This window comes from Halichoerus grypus, chromosome 10 (genome assembly GCF_964656455.1).
Source record: "Halichoerus grypus chromosome 10, mHalGry1.hap1.1, whole genome shotgun sequence".
Lineage (NCBI taxonomy): Eukaryota > Metazoa > Chordata > Mammalia > Carnivora > Phocidae > Halichoerus > Halichoerus grypus.
This window is the reverse complement of record NC_135721.1, coordinates 98365305-98386753: the sequence shown is the minus strand read 5'-3', so window position 1 is coordinate 98386753 and position 21449 is coordinate 98365305. Positions and strand designations below refer to the sequence as shown.

Genomic DNA, 21449 nt, shown 5'->3' with positions numbered 1-21449 from the left:
GTTTGGGTGATGTGAAATCTCCAAGTGGCTTTTGGTGCTTTCCTACAAATGATCCCCTCCTGGGCCTCTGCGCTGACAGCCATCAGACATGCTCCCTGCAGTTTGACACCCTGGCATAACAGAGCAGAAGTGCTGTGCTAAGAAAAACCAAACTTTAAAAAGACACACATAAAAGCACTTTGTAGAAACTTGCAAGGATATGCTTCACAATCATTCACTAAAAGAAATGTACCATTCTTCTAGAGGTGGGGAAAAAGCAAAATGCCAAAGCAAAATAGGACCAACAAATAGTATTCTTCACCAAAAAATAGTTTGTTGTCATTGGGCTCTGGTTTAACGGAGCCTGTCCATTAATTATAAAAGAGAGTCATAAACCCTAAACCCTTCAAAGACCACTCCATGTATTAGAGCATTAAACAGGTTCATCCTTCCTTGGTGGAGTGGACAGGGATGTGACACAGGCAGGGAAACTCCATTTTGACAGTATTAACTCTGAGGCAGTGTTTCTCTTTCTGCTGTGTAGACGGCGTCAACGCTGCAACTGGGCCCAGCCCTGCTTCAGAAGAGGTCGTTGAAGTCTGTAAAGATGAAGGTATGAGACCACTTACTACGTCTAAAACTCACAAGCTCATGGAAGACCATTGGATTTTGTTTATATGGGAAAATGAAGCAGTGAGCAAATCTAATTCTCTTTAAGCACCTCTATTTCCAACCCAATCAAATATCATGCCCACTTTGTTTTATTCCATATCTGCCCTTTCAGAATTTATATATACATTTATATTTGTTCCTCTGAAAAGTAACTGTTTATTAAGTAAGAAAAATAATCAAAGAAATTATGTTCAAGGAAGATTGCTTATTTGAAACACCAAAATTAGGCAGTTCTGCTGTTTACAACTACTCATTAGGAATAAGTTCAAAGGAGTGGCATTTGGGAACCACCTACCAGGGGGCTCCATTATCCAGACATAATAAGAAAGAAAAAATGTTAAAAGGAATCTACAGAAATAAATCTTTGGCGGGAGCATCATCCCTCATTCTATGAACAGTTACTATGAGAAAATGTTGCAGAACCAGGTATACCCAGAAGAAGAAAAAAGTAAAGAAAAATCATATTTAGGTTCTAGGAAAAAATTTTGAGGGAGAAATGGTGGGGACATTCATGTGCAGATGATAGAGTTAAAAAAATTATCTGAAGGAAAATGTAATAGTCCTTTTTTTTCTTTCATTCACCCTGATTAACTGTCCCCAAACAAAAAGGTAATATTATTTTATATCTGTCATTGGTTGCTATTAAAAACCGCTCTATAGACTAGATTGTTATTTATACAAATGGACATCTGGTAAACCCATGCAATCTACTCGGAACTTTTAGATAAATATGCTGAATGCATTTGTTTCAGTTTGGAGTGATATGAAAATAGATCTATACTTGACATTGATACTTGCTATTCCTTGAATCAGTATTTAGAAAATCAAAGTTGTTTTACAATTTTAATACTCAGCTGTTTGCATAATTCATTTCATTTCGTGTTGTCTGGTAAGTGGGTTTTCCTAAATGAGGTGTCCTGAGTAATGAGAGTAGTTGCTAACATTGTGAACTCTGGGGCTAGATGGTTGAAGCTTAAATCCTGTCTCTGCCACTCAAAATTGATGTAACCTTTGACAAGTAACTCAAGGAATTAACAAGTAATGACAGGTAATTAACCTCTTTATGCTTTAGTCTTCTCCTCCATGGAGTAAAGACAATAATAGAATCTACCTCGAAAAATACCATATACATATGTCAATTGCTCAAACTTTTCAGCTGGCACGTGTACAGATTGGGCTCCCCAAAGACAAACTCTGTGATGGAGATTAGGAAACAAACATTTATTAAGGAGAGCTCTGATTCCAAGAGCCTTTCCACCTGTGAAAGAGAAAGGGTCAAAGCAGAACTGGGTAGAGAGGGAAGTTGAGCTGAAAGGCATTATCAACAGAGGCCACAGCTAGCTGAAGATAGCATGACCCTTCTGAGATGTCTCATCTGGATGAAAGAGTCAGGTCAGTAAGACCTTCCATTGATAAGTCACCTGATACTGGGTGCCTTGGGAAGGGGGTGTGCCTTCGGTGAGGCAGAGATCTTCCATTGAGGTAATCCTGGAAGCCAGAGATGAATGAGGGCTGCCTGCACCTGGGAGAATAAATTCTTCATTCCTATAGGGGGAACTGGGTTGCCCAACAAGCATATACCATGCTGTAATTTTCAGTCGTCCTTTTTTTGATCATTGCACTTTTTAAATGAATCCCTTAGCACTTCTTTCATATTACTCAGGTATGCGTTATTACATCCCTGATTTTAAAGCCATTTGGTATATCTAAAAATGTAGTAATGTAGATATCCACATAGGTTCTGATAAGAAACACCAGGTCATCTTAGAGAGAGAAATAAACCTGACTCAGTCTCAGTGGAAAGACAGAAAGTGGTGTTCATTTTAGGCAAATAATTTTGGACATTCCAGTCATTTAGCTTGTGATAAAAAAAATTTAATGTCATGAAGTTGAATGGCAGAGTTTAGGAAACAAGAGATAATCTAATTTAAGTACTTCAAGCTGAGATTTTTCCTGTTGAGCTGTTTGGTTTAGAGATATTACACCTTTATAGAAATACACTGTTTGCGATGTTTCTTGATGCTTTTAGGATCTCACACCATTAATTGCTCATGCCACGATCAATTTCTCAGAATACTTTTAGGGTTTTGTTTTTTTTTTTTTTTACATAAAACTTTTAATGGTGGTGACTCCAACAAGTTCTGTCACATATCACAAATGCAATTCCCTAGTAAGATTAAATGTGAATTTTAAGGATTTTACTGAAATAAATTGTTAATATCCATTAACCTCTTGATCTTGGGGAAGGAAAAGTGTTTTCAAATCCACATTAACATATAATCCAGTTTCAATTAAAAATAGAACATATAAGATAAGATTTTTGCCTTTTCCTTCTGAAATAGCATACACATGAGAACACTGTTTTTGATTATCAGTCAGTACAAAGCTTAGACCAAGTGTCTAATGCATGTAGAACTGGCATCTTGACGGACATATACATAGCTTAGAACAAAAAAGAAATGAATTTGCCATTGAAATCCTCCAAGACTGAGATCAAGTTGAGATTAGAAGGCAGTCACATGTGTTGAGGATTCATTTCAAGCATTCGCCATTATTAGCTTTCATGCAGAAATATATCTCCTCCTTGGTGACACCGGGACTATTTATGAGCTCTGCCGTTATAAGATCGCTTATAAAACTGCTTATTACACTCTCCAGTTTAAGTGGCAGAACATTTTTGCTGACCGAAGACCTGAAGGAGCCCTTGCTTTCTTGTTTTTGCTTCCAGACTTTGATCTTGACCCAGCATCTTCTTGGGTTTTGGAATCGCTGATATTATGGACTGACCTTCATTCTCTCTCTCTCTCTCCCTCCAAAATAATTCCCAAAGATTTTGAGACTCACCAGTTATTTCTCACCTTACTTGTTGATTGGCTAGATTTACATGTATAACTTTGGTTCTCCCATGAAGTTAGTGTCTTCTAAACTGCGAAGACTGAAAACAAGCCAACAAAGAGTGAAATGGCTAATGTCACTTGGTTTGGGATGTTAGTTTTTAAAAAATTAAAATAGCTAGGGCGCCTGAGTGGCTCAGTTGGTTAAGCAACTGCCTTCAGCTCAGGTCATGATCCCAGGGTCCCGGGATCGAGTCCCACATCTGACTCCCTGCTCAGCAGGGAGCCTGCTTCTCCCTCTGCCTGCCACTCCCTCTGCTGTGTCCTCTCTCAATGTCAAATAAAAAATTAAAATAGCTATGTGAAAGTTGAAGAATTTCAAGAAAAAGTGTCTTCTGGGGTGTCTTCTGTGCCAGCGATTTTGTTCAAATGTTCTAGACATATTTCCCACTGAGTACCGAGAATGGATGCTTATTGCCCATTTACCCCACATAACTGCAAACAATGCACACTGCTAACAGAAGGAGGTACAACTGATTGTCTGTTGGATCAAGAGCTAGATTGTGCACTACAGACTGAAGGCACCTGTTCCCAATGACTCATTACAGACCTCAGGTGGGCAGGTGTTGAGTTGGGAGGCTTAGATGTGAGAAGGAGGAATGTTGATGAATAATTCATCCATAGGGTGGGTACATGCCAAGGATGCTGCAGCAGGGACTGAATTGAAATGAACTCCAAGGTACAGCTGGCCTGAGAAAATATCTGTAGATTCATAGGAGTTCTGAAGTTATTTAAAAAATAGGCATGCACTTATCTATTGAGGGATTTCTTTCTCTACTGGTAAAGATACTCTATTTATTTAATGGTGGTTTATACTTTAGATCCTTAAAAACAAACCTAAGAGTACAAATGTTAAGGTTTGTAAACCAACAAATGAAGAGGCATTCAGATGAAGGGGAGTATAAACACGGGAATAAAATTTATGCCAGGAATATCAAGTGCTCTGGTTAAAACTGCTGCAAAGTTTTTATTTTTATTATTATTATTATTATCTCTGTTATTTAAAATATAGTCATTCTCCTTAATTCAAGGAGAACTCTCTGTTCTAGTTGTCTCAACACTCTTAATAGCTCATCCTTACTCACAGCCAAGGCCAAGGCACTTTCCTGGAGGAAAAAAAAATGTGCTGTTTCAACACATCCCAATTCTCCTGTCTTATTATTTAATCAGTACCTAATTTGAATTTGAAGGTCAAGTAGACCAAATCATATGCTCATTAATATTAAAAGAAAAATCAGTTAATACTCAGGTGCATGCACACCCGAGCTTGTATTCCTTTGGAGCTCTGTAAGTCACATCATTGCTGTTTTGGTGTTTAAGAAGTGCGATGTCACCTGGCAAAGGATTTCTTAACCCTTAAACTGGTGGCAGGCCCCCTAGATGTCACAATTTCTGTAGAATAAGAGCAAAGCTAAAACAGGAGTCAGCCCTGCAAGGAGAACAAAAGAGAAAGGATGAAGTTAGGTGTGAGGAAGCGGATTCGGGCATGTGCAAGAGATGAGAATATATGGTCCCAACCATCGGTTCCTGTAAGTCTGGCCAAATGATGTTGGCTCCCGATGCCTCTGACCATGTTTCTCTTCCTTGTCTAAATCGTTGCAGAGAAAGAAAACATAATTGTTGCAGAGAAAGAAAACATTGTACCACCCATGAAATTCCTCTCAGACTTCTGCAGTCTAATTTTTTTCAGTCTTTTTCTATTCTTGGTGTCTATCATCCCTCACCACTAAAGGTGCTGTTAACTAAGGCTAAGGCTTACTAAGGCTCCTCACCACTACTCACCAAGGTGGGACAAAGCTGTCCCAGGTCCTGGATCTGCATTGTTTCAACCAGATCTGTAGAGTGTCTGGATACACTGTAACACCCAAGTTATCACTCTTGGATTTTAAGAGTCTGAAGTGTGAAATCAAAGTCACTGCTCTCTGGCGGCTCAGTGAAGGGGAAAGAACTAAGATGTATGGAATGTCTCTGGCACTCAATGTTTTACACTTATGTACAATATATTCTTCATTTCACAAAAGGGTAACCTAAGACTCATAAGCAAGAGAAAAAGGTGTATGTGTGTAGCAGGGGAGAGGAGAACAACTTTATTATTGTTTACTCCCAGCTGATAGTTAAGTGATATTTACATTTAGATAATCCCCCCAAAGATAGTATTTTATTCTATTTTTAATATAACAATTATTTATTTTTTCTGCCTATAAAAATAATACATATTTATTGTAAAATATTTTAAAATTCAGGAAAATATAAAAGGGAAAAACCTATGATCATTTTCTCTTTAAGGAGTAAATAATGAAAAAATGTCCTCATTCTGATTTTTTAGTTAACAGTGCACCATGAATATTTTCCTGTGTCTTTAAATATTCCTCAAAGGCATGATTTTTATTGGAGGCATAATATTTCATCATATGGTTGTCTAAGAATTTACATAGCCAGTGTTCTAATGTTAGATTATTTTGTTATTTACAGTTTTCTCTCTATTATAAATAATAAGGAAATGCAGTGCATACATTTTAAATAAATCTCTGTGTATTTCTATGATCAGTTCCTCAGGATAAATTCCTGATTTTTTTTTATTTACTAGGGAAAAGGTTAAAATATTTTTATTGCTTACATTTATTTTCTTATTTTAACAGTAATGGGTGTTTATTATATGGAAAAAAAAAAACAAGCAAAAGAAGAAATGAAAATATCATCCATAATCTCAATCCCAGAAATAAACATACAATATGCTGGTATATAAACTTTCAGTCTGTTTCTAGAGTGCTGTAAATAGATAGATAGATAGATAGATAGATAGATAGATAGATAGATTTTTAGGGTATTATTTATTTATTTCAGAGAGAGAGCTAGCACAAGCAGGGGGAGAAAGGGGGGGGGAGAGGGAAGGAAAGAATCCCAAGCAGACTCCGTGCTGAGCCTAATGCTGGGCTAGATCTCATGACCTTGAGATCATGACCTGAGCCAAAACCAAGAGCCAGATGCTCAACTGGCTGAGCCACCCAGGTGCCTGAAACTGTCTTTTAAATATAACATAGATTGTGAAATTATTTCCATGTCTTTTAATAGTCTAATATCACTTAATTGTACATTCCAATGAATGAATGTTTGTAAGTTACTTACCCTTCTCCATTTGAATCATTTCTTTGTTTTCAGTTTTAAATTCTGTACTGGCCAGGAATGTTCTTTTTTTTTTTTTTTTTTTTTAAGATTTTATTTGTTTATTTGACAGAGAGAGACACAGCAAGAGAGGGAACACAAACAGGGGGAGTGGGAGAGGGAGAAGCAGGCTTCCCGCCGAGGAGAGCCTGATGCGGGGCTCGATCCCAGGACCCTGGGATCATGACCTGAGCCGAAGGCAGACGCTTAACGACTGAGCCACCCAGGCGCCCCTGGCCAGGAATGTTCTTTAATTTTGTAAATGTTCATGATCATTTCTGTTTAAAAAAGAATCCAATATATGGAAATGCATGCAAATCTTTGTCTTTTCTACAATGAATAGAGTTTATTCCTCTTTTGATTCTTTAAATAATGTATATTCATTGTAAAAAAATCAAATCATGAAAGGCAGTATAAGGAATAGAATTTTTAAAACATAAGTAATCACAGCACCCTGAGATTACTACCATTCACATTTTGAGGACCATCCATCCTTTCATGCATCATTCACACAAAATTTTACATAAGTTGATCATATAATGTGTGATTTTAATGCAATTTCCCCTTTTTTATTGTTTGCTTACTTCCCACCTTCCAATTATTCAGTGAGTAAAATACACCGATTAAGTATATTTAAGTATATTGTTTTATCCAACTTCTGGAGTCCAGATTCCAGCTCTACCATGACCTGTCTGACTTTGGGCAAGTTCTTTATTCTCTGCACCTCAGTTTCCTCATCAGGAAATTAGTAATGAAAATAACACCTCTATCACAGGATATTGAACATTAAAATGAGGCAATCCATTTATACATGTCAAGGAGTGCCTGATACACAGTAGGAAGCTCAAAATTTCTATCATGGTTATATATATATATATATATATATATATACTTCTTTTATAAGTATTATATCACATTCTACACACTTTTCTGAACCTGGTTTTGTTTCAGGCAGCAAAACTTTGTGGAAATCCATCTGAGTCATTTTGTGTAGATCTGATTCATCCATCTTAAAGCTCCTGTGATACTCCATTGCTTGGAAGTACTATAATTTATTCAGCCATTCTTCTGTGATAAGCAAGCACTTTCTTCCCACTTTATTGCCATACAGACAATGCTACATAGATGTCTTTGCCCATATATCCTTATAAGCAGTGCTTTTATTTGTATGAGAAAGATTCCAAGAGTGTGAGTTCTGCTTTTGAGGAGTATGTGTTTTTAATAGATACTGCCAAATTGCTTTCCCTAAAGGCTGTAACAATTGGTATTTCCATCGGCGATTGTGATTTTTGTTCTTTTCTAATATTTGCCAGTCCAATGGGTGTAAAGTACTATCTCATTACTTTTTAAAGGTCAGGATTATTGTCCCAATTTTGTGGGTAACTAAGGCTCTGAAGGTTTGAGTAACTGGTCTAGTTACCCAAAAGGTAGAACCAGAATGTGGAAACCAAGTCTGCCTAAACCCAAGCCCGTGCTTTTTTCATCACACAATACTGCTTCCCACAGCATGCATTTGGAGCGAGAGATATTCCTTGCCTGGGGGGGGTGGCGGGGGTACGATGCAGGTAGGTCCAGAGTAGTCAGAGGGCAGCATGGGAAAGCTGAGACCCAAACTAGGTGAGTAGGGCAGCAAGATTAAGGCAATGGCAGGGGGAGTTTGGAGCCAACTTACTTGGTCCACATTGCAACTTTGACCCTAACCTAGTCCTACGATGAAATGTGTGCATAGAAACCTCTCATCTACCCCACCAGATATAAAGTCCAAACTCCTTTGCATAATATCCATGCTCTTTCCATATAGTCTGGCTCTACACCTGCACATGCTCTGTTCTGTAACCCAGCTCACATATGTGATATTTCCCAAACCCCCTTGCTGTATAGCGTTCTGCCTTTTTTCTTTCACATCTGTTTTCTTCAAGATTCAAAGTTCATTTCCAATATGTTACCCTAACATGAGTCATCTACTCCATCATTCCCTTCTTCCCCCCTCCTTCTCTCCTTCCTTTCCTTCTTCCCATCAACAATAATCTGAACAAATATTTTTATGACAAGAATCTTACTAGATGTTGCAGGGGAGGGACATGCACCTTTTCACCTTTCTTGATTTCTCCCCTCCTCATTGCATTTCATTCCATGCAATAGTGAACTGTCTCTTCCAGTTTCTTGTCAATTTGTTTGTAAAACTTCAAAACTTACCGTCACCTTGTATCAATATTAGTTATATACAGGACTTCTCTAACTCACTAGAATGTAAGTATCTGAAAACCAGGTAACCAAGTCTCATTCATTTGCATGTCCTGTACCAAGTCCAACACAGTGACTTGTGCACAGTAGGTCCTCAATATTGGATATACAGCCTATGGTAGAAAATGAGCCACTTATAACTGTCCTAATATCATGGCCATTTTGTCAAAATATTTATTACTATTATTAATGGTCCCAATAGAGGGAATTCCCTTTCAGAATTCTCCTATTTCAGAAATGAATTTTCCCCAAAATGTCATGCTAGAAAAACACAAAGGTAAATTCAAGGCAGAGACTTCCCTATTTGTTCACTTTTATTTGGATATTACTCCCCTATCAGAGAACAAAATAAATTCCTTCTAAATGGTAAATGTATATAGATTATTTGCTATGATTGAAGCTCATTATTTATGCTTAATTTATGATGAAGCTTTTCCAATAAGCTTTTCAAATGTTTTGATTAAATATGTTTTAAATTGGATTAAATGGATGAAAGTAGATAAAATCATTTATCTTCTTTTTAGTATTAAAAGTGTATTTATCTACTACAGTTTAAAATATTCTCAAGTGGCCATTGGAAGTCAAGTAGCAGTCGCCTTACAATTACATTTTCATATATATATTATTTTTCCTTACAAATCAAGTGTGACTGTAATTATATATTTGTAACAGTCAGTTTAGTTATATGATCTCTTGGGACACATTTCTAAAGATCTGGTGAGTGAGATTTGGAAACAAAATCATCAGATTAGGATATGGGGATTATTTGAGTGGGATTGCAACCCCTTTGCCCAATACACAATGTTGGACCTAAATTTAAGTCCAAATAGGTCTAAATTAGTATAAGCATCCCTGTGATCTATTTTCAGATTCACAGACCTAATTTTGAGTCCTTTGTGCAAGTCATGCAGCCTTTATGAGCCTCAATTTATTTTGAATTCACAACACCACTGCTGTATGACTTAGGTAACTTTTTTAGGTTCCTCCTCTGTAAAATGAGGATAATAATAGTATTATATCATAAGGTCCAAATATCAACATTGGAAGAAGTTAATTCCAGCCCTCATGAATGACTTGGAGGGGTTCAAGACTTAAGCAGAGGAAGTAATTACAGATGTGGTAGAAATAGCAAGAGAACTAGAATTAGAAATGGAGCCTGAAGATGTAGCTGAATTGCTGCAATCTCATCAGAAAACTTGAATGGATGGGGAGTCACTTCTCATGGATGAACAAAGAAAGTGCTTTCTTGAGATGAAATCCACTCCTGGTGAAGATGATGTGGAGACTTTTGAAATGACGACAAAGGACTTAGAATATCACATAAACTTAGTTGATAGAGCAGTGGCAGAGTTGAGAAGATGGACTCCAATTTTGAGAGAAGTTCTACTGTGGGTAAAATGTGACACGTGACAGAGAAATAGTTTGTTGAAGAGACAATCCACATGGCAAATTTCACTGTTGTGTTGGTTTAAAAATTGCCACAGCCACCCCAACCTTCAGCAACTACCAGCCTGGTCAGTCAGCAGCCATCAACATGGAGGCAAGACCCTCCACCAACAAAAAGATTAGGACTTGCTGCAAATTCAGATGATGATTAGCTTTTTTTAAATAATAAGCTGTTTTTTAATTAAGGTACATACATTGTTTTTTTAGACATAATGTTATTGCACACTTAATAAGCTACAGTGTAGTGTAAACATAACTTTTATATGCACTGGGAAATCAAAAACTTCATTTGACTTGCTTTATTGCAATATTCACTTTATTGCAGTGGTCTGGAACTAAACCCACAAGATCTCCAAGGTAGACAGAGCTCACAGATACAAAGAACAGAATGGTGGTTGCCAGAGGCGGGGGATGATGAGTGGGAAAAATGGATGAATTGTTTTTGTTTTTAATATTTTAGCTTAAATAAATGGAATAAATTTATATTTATGAAAGATTTAAAAAGTACTTAGGTCACATTAAAGTACACCTCAAAGTACCTCAGAGAAAGTAACAAGATAAACAAAAAGAAGAAGGAGAAGAAGGAGGAAGAGGAGGAGGAGGAGGAGGAGGAGAAAAGAAGAAGAAGAAGAAGAAGAAGAAGAAGAAGAAGAGGAAGAGGAAGAGGAAGAAGGAGAAGGAGAGGAAGAGGAAGAGGAAGAAGAAGAAGAAGAAGAAGAAGAAGAAGAAGAAGAAGAAGAAGAAGAAAGAAGAAGAAGAAGAAGAAGAAGAAGAAGAAGAAGAAGAAGAAAGCAAACAAAGCTCAGCTCCCTTCTCTTACTCAATGATAACATATTTTCAGTGACAGAAACTAATTTTTAGCTCTAATATTATATGGAGAAAAGCAATATTTTCCAGTGGTCATGAGGTGGTCTGGTATGTGACTTCATGAGAATTTTGTGCCTATTTATACCCTAGTATAATACAATAGATACAATAAAAATTCAGAGTTTAGCAGTAAACACGGACTACTTCTGGGTTCATTTTATGTCCTTACCCTTTTCCCATGTAAGCTTCAGAAGAAAAAAAGGACATGGTTAAGAAAAAAAAAAGTTTTGGATGATTTTTTTTAAAGCAAATATACGTTAATATTTGAATTAAAAACTGAATGCTGTACTTCGAAGGAATTTGAAAGGATTTCCAGAGTTAATTTTGAAGATACGTATTTTGGCCACTACATAAACGTGACTTCACTGAAAAACAGAGATCCGGACAATGGTTCATCTGCAATGGCACATGATCGTATTCTACGTGAGCAAAGACACTAGAGAAAGGTTAAATTAAAGAATTGGCTCCACATCCATAAGCAACATCATGGGGCTCTTGCTCAGACATTCCCATGTTTAAAATTTTTATAGCATTCATCAGGCTGTTAATCAGTGTTCTTATAAAAAGAGTTCTACAGTCAAAAATGTTTCAAAATTACAAGGTTAGACAAAGTTGAGTAGTTTCTACAGATTTCTCAGATTTCTCAACATGCTCACATGCACTGAAAAGGTCAGGTGAGGTGGAAGCATATGACATATCCCATAGCAATTGACCAAATCTCACTAAAAAAAATGTTTGCTTCTTACTCTTTTTATATGTAGACTATTTTTAAATCCAACAAAACACATTTTGGGAAACAATTCCACATCCTCTCCAAAAGAGTTAAGAAACATAAAGTTTTGATTTCAATAAATCATACTCACTATTATAAGACAGAATAAGCAATGATAAAATTACTTTTTAAAAAATGAGGTCTGAGTTTCTTAAATTTGTGGAAGTACAGTGTTATTGAGGAAACATTCTCCCAAGTTTCAGAAAAGGATGTAGCCTATCATAGTTTTTGACAATAGATATTTTCATGAGCAAAAATATGTTGTCCTGCCTCATTCCTAATGATACTTGTTGTCATCTATTCTTTCCACCACGGTTCCCGGGGGGTATATTTATTGCAAGAGACAGAGCAAGTCAGAGAGAAAGACAGAGAATGTCTCAGAACTACTGCATTCCTTAACAAAAAGAAAGGAATAATTGGCTAGCTAGTGATGGAGACTGGAAGGTATTTTAATCAGGTACAAAGACAAGGTTTCCTAACAAGCATTGTTGGCATTTACTGAAAAGTTTGTCTTCCTATTTCATTTAGAAATTTGCCCTGATATTTTGCACCAGATGTGTCAAATTAAAGTGGAAAGACAGGCAGAAGGGACAGTAACACTCACATACACATGTGCATACACAAAACAGCACGTGCGCGCAAACACACACACGCGTGCGCGCACGTGCACACTGTGTTTTAAGACCCAAATAAATCTGTACAAGACAACATTTCTCCCAGCTTTATCTATGATTTAGGATGTTTCTGTGATACTGGCAGACTCATCTACAAGTTGAGAGAAGTTATCTTATCAGACCACATAATACACTTTCTGGGAGGAAAATAATAAAAGAAAAAAAATCTTCCTGAGCATAAGCTATCACCCCATGGGAAACTAGATTTGACTGTTGTTTCCACAGGTTTTCTGCTAGTTTTTCAAGAGAAAAAAAATGGAGGTGAGATGTAAAAAATAATAATTATATTCCTCCCCCTCACCCTCAAAATATCTTTTCTGTCATGTCATGTCATCTTTGCTAATTTTCCCTTTATTTTGAAAACGCTTTCAGATGAATAAAGAAATTGTGTGTCCTAAGAGCTTTGTACATAGATCCTAACTAGGTGGATTTGAAGAATAATGGCAATCGGAAAAATATAATGCCCAAATGTCATCGCCTCACATAATTCTTTCAGTGACTCTTTTAGATGGACTATGAGTTAGGTAACAGTAGCTGCTATAACACAAACGTCAAACTGACACAGGAGAAATGTGTTTTCTCACGTCCAAAAAGTCCACAGTGGGAGGCGGAGTTCCACACTGTCATTCAGGGACTCAAGCTGATGGAGGCTTGTGAATTCCAGCCTGCGGCCCACAAAGTTCTCCCGAGTCTTGACATCCAGTCAGCAACTAAGGAGGAGAGAAAAAGGGTTTGACAGCGGGTTTTTTATGGCCGGGCCTAAGAGTGACACCCAGCACTTCTGCCCACTTTCTGCTGGCCAGAACTCAGTTACCTGTCCCCGCCTGGCTGCTGGACAGATGTTCCTGTGTCCTGCAGGCTTTTCCTTCCCGTGTGACTAAGAGGAGGGAAACTGATTTGTTGAACAGGTACCCGGTATCTCCTAGAGATGAGTGGTATTATTATTATTATTAGTCATGATCATCATTATTATTTTTATTTTATTTCCCTGATTTTACAAATGAGGCAACCAAGACTCAAGATGAATAACTAGCCCAGAGCTACACAAGTATTGAGGACAAAAGAATAAACTTCAGCTTGAGACTTTTTGAAAACAAAACAAAACAAAAAGTAAAAGTCTTTCATTTCTGTGGGGTTTTTTTCTCCTTATGCCATAAGTCAGATCTGTATTAAGAAAATCACACACACTATGATATCAGCTCATCCCACAGGCAAAAAGTGAGTGGTAAATACTTAGGGTTTTTTTTTTTTCCACATTTCTGTTTTCAAGGACAATAGTATGTATTAGATTGTCTGCTATATTTTATATTTTTTAAGATTTTTTTATTTATTTTAAAGAGAGAGAGCACATGAGTGAACAAGTGGGGGAAGATGGAGGGAGAAGGAGAGAGAGAATCCTCAAGCAGACTCTCTGCTGAGCATGGAGCCCCACATGGGGCTCAATCCCAGGATCCTGAGATCACAACCCAAGCCGAAATCAAGAGTCAGATGCTCAACTGATTGAGCCACCCAGGCTCTGCTATATTCTAAAGACAGTAATGCCTAGGTCTAAATGATAATATGTTTGGATTTTTGCCTGCTATTTTACAGCCGACTCACTCTATAATTTTTATTCATTCTTTATATCCTTCCTTATTCCAGAATCATACTTAAAGCGGTTCCCTCAAAACTGCCACCTGTCCTGAACAACAGGATCTTTACGTATGCTAATAAATGAGCAGGTTTGCAATAGAGGCTCAAACAGAACTCTGATTCATGAGTTTGCTTATTGGTTTTCCTATTGGCAGTTATTATATTTGGTCTTGGAATTCACATAGTTGTGTTATACAGACAGCTAGTTTTAATGAGTCTAAGGTCAAGTGTATATATTTGAACCCTCTATGAGTCAGCTAACCTATATAGGTAAAAAATTAATGGTCATATTAATATATTGTACTTGAATATCATCTCATTACGTAAGTCAAGTAAAAGGTGACTGCTCCTAAGGCCTACTGCCATTACCAGACAAACCAAAATAAACAGATTACAGCCCACTCTGTCTTGAATTCCTGTAATACCTTCGTGTTTCCCTCAAAGTAAAATGCAAACACCTAACTGTAACCTGCAGGGTGCACCATTGTAAACTCCCCTTGTTGCTCCATTCTTATCTCACAGAACCTTCTCTCCCCTCACTGTGCTTCATGCTCACCGTGGCCTTCCCTGGTCATCTTTTTAGGTGGAACCCTCCTCCACTAAACCTTTTTCCCAGCCCCCTCTTATCACTTCATAACATCTACTGCTATCTGTAACTATGTAAACCTCTTTTTCTTTTGCATACTTGTCCTTTGTCCATCTCCCTCCACTGTAACTTAAATTTCATGGGGGAAAGGACAGTGTATGTGTTGTTGATCATTTTATCCCTGATTAGTACACAGTCTGGCCTAGAGAAAGTACCAAGTACCAATTAAAAGGTATGGGTGTTGGGGTACTTGGGTGGCTCAGTCTGTTGGGCATCTGACTCTTGATTTCCACTCAGGTCATGGTCACAGGGTCATGGCATTGAGCCCTGTGTGGGCTTCTGCACTCAGCATGGAGTCTGCTTGTCCCTCTCCCTCTCCCTCTGCTCCCCCCCACCCCCTCTCAAATGAATGGATAAAATCTTAAAAAAAAAAATAAAGGTTTAAAATGTATGGGTGTTTTTATGGCCATGAACAGATATTTATTGGGTTTTAACTTTGTAAGACTCTGCAATATAAAGAAGAAAATATGGTTCTTGCCCTTTAAGTTACAGTCTGGATAGAAAAAGGAGATATGTAGGTGTTAGTTACATAGCCAATATCAGCAAGAACAATAATAGTAGCAGCTAATATTTATCTAACCCTTTTTATACACTAGATGCTATTCTAAGAACTTTACATGTTTTCACTCATTCCACTCTCATCCGTGATATAAATGCAATTATCATCGCACTGTACAGACAAGGAAAGAGAAGCATGGTGCCAGGAGGTAAGTGGTCTGAGGCCACATAGGTAGCATGTAAGACAGCTAACCAACCAGATAAAGCATGACAAGCACCAAGGAAGGATTACACTGAAACATATTAGAGGAGCTGGGAGTCAAGGAGCATCTCTAGCCTGGGATTATCTATGAAATGAGGGTAGAGAATATGACCCATCTGAGCTGGGATCTGAAAGATGCACAAAGGTAATAAAGTAGAGAGAAGCTATTCTCATTGAGAAGAGCATCCATGAAAGGGTGGAAGTAGGACATCAGACAACCTATTTTCAGTACGATGAATAGATCCACTTGGCTTCATGATGGATCCATCTATCCACTCATTAATTAGTTGCTAAATTAGAGCCCTGAAGGCCAGACTAAGAAGTTTGGGTCAAATCAATATAAAGCAAAAATTTTCAACTATTAAATATTGTTGGGGTGTAAATAGTTTTTTAGTGTGGTGGTGGTTACAAATTTATCATTCTCTTTCTTCCTCTAATTCCTTCTCAGAACATCCTCTCTGATTATACCTAATTAGACTCTTCTTCTCCTCATCTACCCCTATTAGCATTTGCAGGTGCTTCTCTATAAGCCCAATTAGATTCTCTAGTTTCTGATGGACCATCCTTTGGCAAGATGCGATTTCCCATCTTCATAACTCTAGCCTTCAAATAAACATGTCTTTAATTATTTGTGTAACTAAAGCTAATACCAAGTTCTCTAGAACAGCACTGTCCCATAGAGATAAATATGAGCCACAAATGAAAGCCACATATGTAATTTTAAATTTTCTAATAGCCACATTAAGGAATGAAAAAGGAAGAGGTAAAAATTGTTTTAATAATATATTTTATTGGGGTGCCTGAGAGGCTCAGTTGATTAAGCATCTGCCTTTAGCTCAGGTCATGATCTCAGGGTGCTGGGATTGAGCCCCACTACGGGCTCTCTGCTCAGCATGGAGTCTGCTTGTCCCTCTCCCTCTGATCCTCCCCTCCCCTGCTTGTGTGCTCTCTCTCTCTCTCTCAAATAAATAAATATCTTTTAAAAAATTACTAAAAAATAATATATTTATTTAACAACTATATCCAAAATATAATAATTTCATCATGAAGTCTATATAAAAATTATTGATGATATATTTACATTCTTTTTTTTTTTTTGCCCTGAGTCTGTAAAACTCAGTTGCATATTTTCCACTTACAGAACGTGTCGTTCAGACTTGCCACATTGCAAGGACTCACTGGCCACACGTGGCTGGTGGCTAATGTATTGGACAGTATCTAGAATTAGCTTGAGAGGAAATATGTTGTAGTGATGGTTTATCACTTTTAGTCTTGAAGCTTGATTCTTTAGGAGCTCTTGCCTGCAGGATTTGATACAAGCAGCAGTGATATGACCTGAGCCTTTCTTGACACTTGGGCAGGTTTTTTTTTTTTTTTCTTTCTGGGTATATGTGAAGCTGCAAGGAAGTTCAGATTTTTAGCGGTAAGATCCGGTATATCCCCTGTTAACAAGGAGATGCTCTGAAGTGGCTCTCACATCTTCACATGTTGATATGAATCTCACAGATTCAGCCCCTCTTGGAGCTGTGTCCTTCCTCACCACATATGAGGTGCTTGCTCTCCCTGCAATGGAAAATCTGTGGGCAGCCCATATGAGGATACTTATTTTAAAAATCCCACTCTAAATGCAAGTTGACTTAGATACAGAAGAGAAGTGCACACAGATGGGGCTTTGGTTAACAAATTCAATATATTTTAGTGGTGGTTCTGAAAGAGCGGTCCCTGGAGCAGCAGGATCAGCATCACCTGGGATGTTCTTAGAAATGCCATCTCTCAGGCCTTACCCGAGAGCTACTCCATCAGGTGCTCTGGGAGAGGGACCCAGCAGCCTGTGTGTTAAAAATCCCTCCAGGGGATCCCAGGGCATGCTAATACTTAAGAACCACTGTAGTAAGGAAATAATAAGTTGAAGGCAAAGTATGGGGAAGCAGTGAATATTTGATGTTTGAAAAGAGAAAAAAAAAAAACATTATTTTTCACTCTACCAATAAGATTCACCGCAGGATCTATTGACTTGACCAGCTTTCATAGCCCAATTAAAATTCACTTTCCCAAGCAACCATATGAATGAATTTCACCAACGTAATACGGAGCAAAGGAAACCAGAGAAGAGCATGTATTGTATACCATTCCATTTTATATAAAGTCTGAAAACAGGGACAACTAATACATGCTGTCAAAGTCAGAGTGGTAATTTTTGGAGGGGAGGGGAATGGCTGAAAGGGGAGATGAGCAGAGCTGCCAGGATACTGGATATGTTGTGTTTCTTGAGCTGGTGCTGGTTACACAAGGATGTTCAATTTGTGATAATGCATCAAGCTATATACTTCATGAATTTTGCACTTTTCTTTATGTATATTTATCTTCAATGAAAAGCTGAGAATTCCAGGGTTTTTTCCCTCAAAAATCATGAGCACATCTTTTCAGGAAGTGTTCAGTAATGGAAATGGCATACACTGTAATTCAGCAGCCCCCGAACCCCCCCCCCCCCCCGCCGCCCCGTTGCAACCTCCTCAACAACAAATAGAGATTTCCCCTTAAAGTGACCTGTTTAGTACTAGTCTGAGCCAGAGGACAAACATAAGCTGCCCAGAGGCTCTCCTGCATCCTCCATTTCATTAAGGTCCTTCCCCCACTCTTGGTTTCTGCTCAGTGTCATCCTTTTCTTATTCTCAGTTGACATCAGACCCTTTCATTATTTTTTTAGAGATTTATTTATTTGAGAAAGATAGAGTAGGGGGAGGAGCAGAGGGAAAGAATCTCAAGCAGACTCCCTGCTGAGCGCAGAGCCCAACACAGGGCTCAATCTCATGACCCTGAGATCATGACCTGAGCCAAAAACAAGAGTCAGACGCTTAACCGACTGAGCACCACAGGTGCCCCCAGACCCATCTGATTATTAAGTCATTACAGCAAACTGGCCTCAAGGAGGTTCTTTCCAAGAAGAACTGCATTTTTAAAAAGTTCCCAAAGAAAGAAGTTTCAAGTCCCCAAAAAATGACATGCTTCTGTGGGAACGATGAGTGACAGAGTAGTTATTTTGGAACAGGTCCCCTTACATCTCACAACACAGACAGCCATCAGGCCACCAGCTGCAGCTACTCACTTGGTCACCACACTCAGATATGTTTTCCTTACCAGTGATGTAGGGAACAGAAGAGTAGTGTGGGCATAGCAGAGGGACAGGGGATGCGATGCTGGCCTGGATAGGATGCAGGGTTCCAGACAGACGTACTACCAACCTAAAGTTGGCGCTGATTCTGTTTGCAGTGGGGCTTTATCAGGTAAGGCCGCAAAACAGGATGTGAGCACAAATGTGTGTTGGAGGATTATTCAGTCCTTACATTGTAGATCTTTTTGGTCTATAACAAGGAAGCTACTTCTCATTTTTTCCCACCAATATGAGAACATCAGAGATGGTTGGTTATTAAACTGTTCTCACTATCATTTTTAGAAACTTATCACTCTAGTTCTGTACTATAAGCAGAACTGATAATCTGCCAGTACACTCTGGGACTGCTGCAGAGACTTTTAAAATACCAATGTATTTCCATGGCGTTTGGCAAACGGTGACTTAACTCTCCTCTTTGCAAGTAAATCTCACTGCCATGCTGTCATCTGGGACCCACCAGCAGGCTCCAGGACCGCGATATGTCCATCCTGATTAGCTGAGTCCAATGCCAGTTATTGTTCTAGATATCACCCCAGATTCCCTTATCACGACTTTCTCCATGCTGTCCAAACAGTGACTCTTTGATACAGTTGAAGGATCAATGAAAATGAACTCCAGAGAATTGAGATGGGGAAAGGGAACCTTACATGTAGGGAAGATTCCATTTCCACATCCCTGTTCAGATTTTGTTCTGAGATGCAGCAGGGATATCAACCTGAATAGCTCACATTCAAAAGTTAGGGGCCCCTGTTTGGCTCAGTCAGTGGAGTGTGCAACTCTTGATCTGCGGGTTGTAGGTTCGAGTTCCACGTTGGGTGCAGCGACTACTTAAAAATAAAATCTTAGAAAAAAAAAAGTTAAATAAGTCATCCAAATACACATGTGCAGAAATGCACATGTCAGTGTTATGGAGGGAATGCTTGTGTCTTCACCAAACACAAATGTCCTGTGGGGAGCCCCAACCCCCAGTGTGATGGTATTTGGAGATGGGGTCTTTGGGAGGTAATTAGGTTTAGAGTAGGTCCCCAGGGTGGAGCCCTCATGATAGAATTAGTGGACTTATTAAGAGGGAGAAAGAGAGATCTCAATCTCTGAGTTTCCATTTGCACACACACTGATCCCTTCGGGGACACAGCAAGAAGGCAGCCTGCTGCAAAGCAGAAGGAGTACCCCCATCTGAGACGAAATCAGCAGTAGCTTGGTTTTGGACTTCTAGCCTCCAGAGCTAGGAACAAACAAATTTCTGTTGTTTAGGCCACTTAGTCTATGGTGTTTTGTTATGGCAGCCCAAGCAGATTAATATAGTCGGTCATTACATTAGAAAAATCTATTAAAATGATTTCTAGAACTCAGTGAAATCTAGTGTAAAATAGTAGTGGATTAAAGTAAATTATTTTATTATTATTTCTTCCTGGAAATAAAAAAAAAAAAAAAACACTTTTGAGTTAATCCTTAGTATACTTCCCAAGATCCTCATAAAATCACATTTTGAGATATTTTGTTTTAACACATTTTTCTGTTTATGAGGCAAAACATTGCCTTCATCATACAAATGCCTTTATACACCCCATTTCCTGTAATACCAGATGTCACCTGATTTTTCCCCCACCAGGGTCATATCAGAAAATGAAATTTACTGAACTTGTTTTATTCTGCATGACCACGCTGTTCCCCTCTTTAACTTTCTCTAAGTTTCTTGGTTCAGTATTTTTCAATCTGTGTACAAGGTTCATGAGGGTGCTGTACATATGAAATGCCTAAAAAGTTGAGTGTTTTAAAAAAATGGATCTAAAAGAATGTCATACTTCTAACCGTAGTGTTTGTAAAAGGCACTTTAGAAACATTTGAAGTATCTGCACACATTAAAATTAGACAATGAACTTGCAAGAACTACAAAGGAAGTGAAGCCCAGCTTTCACAAGCTCTGCAGAAGCGACACTGAGATTACTGCTGTTGGGAGGAAAGTCAGCGAGGAAGGAAGCCACTTCAGCAGCCCCAAGAACTGGGTCCTCTGGGGGCAACAGCAGCTCAAGCAGTTCCTCCAGAGACTCAGCAACTCCTCAAACAGCTGTCCACTCAAGGAGCATCCAAAACTTACTACCTTCTTTCCCTCTTTCTACTCTTCTAAAGCCACCAGGTGACTCATTATGCTCCTTTGTTCTACCCCATCGGGAGCTTGTGTTTCCTCCCTTCTCTTCCATTGAATCTCTGCCTTTAAACCACTCTAGGCTTTGAAACTTTGTCTATTTGACCATCAAATGCTCTAAGACTAAAGGATTCCGAAGGAACTAATGGATTCCTCTCAGCATAATCCAATACTAATTCTCTCCTCATAGGTGGAGTTGTCCTATCAGCCACCCTAAGGTCTGTTGGCCAACCCACAGATGACTGCCCAGAGCCAATCCCTCATCAGTCATCTGTGGCCCAGCTTTTAGGATTATATGGTGCCAAACATAGCAACCTCTTTTCCCAACTTTACCTAATCAGGTGGCAGGCACTTTCCCTGACATTCCTTAATTAAAGGCAGCA

The 21449-nt window shown here is 38.5% G+C and overlaps 1 protein-coding gene across 3 annotated transcripts in view; it reads left to right on the top strand.

Annotated features, from left to right (window-relative positions):
* Positions 1-21449, top strand: part of MACROD2 (mono-ADP ribosylhydrolase 2) — a 1992468-nt gene that overhangs the window by 1888887 nt on the left and 82132 nt on the right. For all 3 annotated transcript variants that reach the window (XM_078056907.1, XM_078056906.1, XM_078056905.1), the window contains one exon: positions 524-592. In XM_078056907.1, the coding sequence (XP_077913033.1) occupies positions 524-592 (69 nt within the window). The remainder of the gene's footprint in view (positions 1-523; positions 593-21449) is intronic.